The following is a 1,794-nucleotide window of genomic DNA, read 5'->3' on the forward strand; positions in this document are numbered from 1 at the left end:
ATATATATATTAATTTTTATTTTATATTTTTCTTTCTATTATATATATATATATATTTAAATGAATCATTTTCGTATCACATCGAAACGTAATATCGAATTAATTATACCGATTGATATTATGAATTAGTATGTTTGTCACATACGTATTTTGATATCCAACAGCATCGATGATAAAAGTGATGCGTAAATTTTCATGGAAAATAGAGGATACAATACGTCCAATCAAATTTGATGCGCATACTTTTGATCGACACGTTTAATGCCGTACAGTTTAAAATGTCATTAAAATTTTCATTAAAATTAATCAAAAAGTAAAAGAAAAAAAAAACAACAACGAAAGAGATATAATTTATTTATAATTACGAGAGAAAGTTACGCGTTGTTGTTTTAAATAATAATAATTAATATCCGTCATATAATTGAGACAATAATTAAAAACAATATTTATAATAATAAGAATCGTAATAATAAAATAATTGCAACAACATTACTACCAGTGGTATATGTAGAATTATTAATTCAAATTAAAGATAACAAAAAAGAAAACAAATAATTTACATACACAACAGATATTAAAAATATATACTTTTCATTGCAAATTGTTTGAATAGTACGATAAACACACGATCGGATAAGATAAATCAATTTTAATTACAAATTATAAACAAAAATCGCACACACTCGTGTCATCTGAGTGTATTACAACATTCTATATTATGACATTTCCTATTGTCAAAAATAAATATACGAAAAAAAGAAAAACAATAAAAAAAATCGTTTAAACCGATAAAACAAATGCATCACCATTTCTGAAAAACAAAACCATCCGAAAAAAATGAAATACCAAAAATGAACGTTTATATAAAATTAAGATTCCAACAGATTGAGAGAAAAATAAAGATAAATGAATATAAATAAATAATAAATTAATAAAAAACAAAACAACGGCATCGAACGTGTATTGTTTATCCAAAATTTGGAATTATGATTCAGGAATATACCTGAATGATTACACCTGCCATGAGCCAAACGTGTTTGACAGTTGAAATGATGTTCCTGAAAATGAGTTTGATGTTGTTGTTGTTTATAGTGTCTATGTTGCTGTTGTTGTTGTTGTTGTTGCTGCTGTTGTTGACTTATGGGAGCTTTGAGTACACTAAGGACAAGATCCTCATGGGATGGTACAATTCGTGTCAATTGTCGGCTTTGCCGAAACAACGTTTCCTGTTCGCCACGATTCATTCTTCGACCTAATCTACGACTTTGAAGATAAAATCCAGGATACCACTCGCGTCTACCGCGTCCTGGTCCACTCCCTAGCATAACAGCGTGCAGCATCCCGATGATCTCTTCATCTTCATAGTCAATGGGACCCCTTTCCTTTTTTTGTTCCAATGTTAATTTAAATTCAACGATTTCTTCCTTAATTTTCTTATTTTTTTTTCTCGCTCGTGTATGTGTGTGTGTTATTATTATTGTTTTTATTTATATTTTTTGAGCAAATATTAAATATAAAATAAATTTGAGATTGTGATTTAGATCATCGAATTAATGATAATTAATAGAATCTTTATTAATATTATTTATATTTATATATATATATATTTTTTTTTATAATTGAATAAATTATGTGTTCCTCGATTAGATCTCATTCGCACACTCAAAGTCAATCAACACGTGTGGAAAAAAGATTAATGAGAAAATAATCCAAAATTATGATTAATAATTATGATTGTGTCTCGTGTAGAAATATTTCGAGACAATTATTTTTAATTTGCTGTGAAGATATTAG

The 1,794-nt window shown here is 27.0% G+C and overlaps 1 protein-coding gene across 1 annotated transcript in view; it reads right to left on the reverse strand.

The window, feature by feature from the left end:
- The window catches only part of LOC106792401 (probable serine/threonine-protein kinase fhkB), a 7,718-nt gene extending 6,267 nt beyond the window's left edge, over positions 1 to 1,451 (reverse strand). Inside the window, exon 1 of the mRNA XM_014758808.1 lies at positions 1,004 to 1,451. Coding sequence (XP_014614294.1) covers positions 1,004 to 1,340 — 337 coding nt within the window. The 5' untranslated portion in view covers positions 1,341 to 1,451. The remainder of the gene's footprint in view (positions 1 to 1,003) is intronic.
- Between the last annotated feature and the right edge of the window lie 343 nt (positions 1,452 to 1,794).

The sequence above is a fragment of the Polistes canadensis genome, unplaced genomic scaffold, assembly GCF_001313835.1.
Source record: "Polistes canadensis isolate GaletaPanama2010 unplaced genomic scaffold, ASM131383v1 scaffold_423, whole genome shotgun sequence".
NCBI classification, from domain to species: domain Eukaryota; kingdom Metazoa; phylum Arthropoda; class Insecta; order Hymenoptera; family Vespidae; genus Polistes; species Polistes canadensis.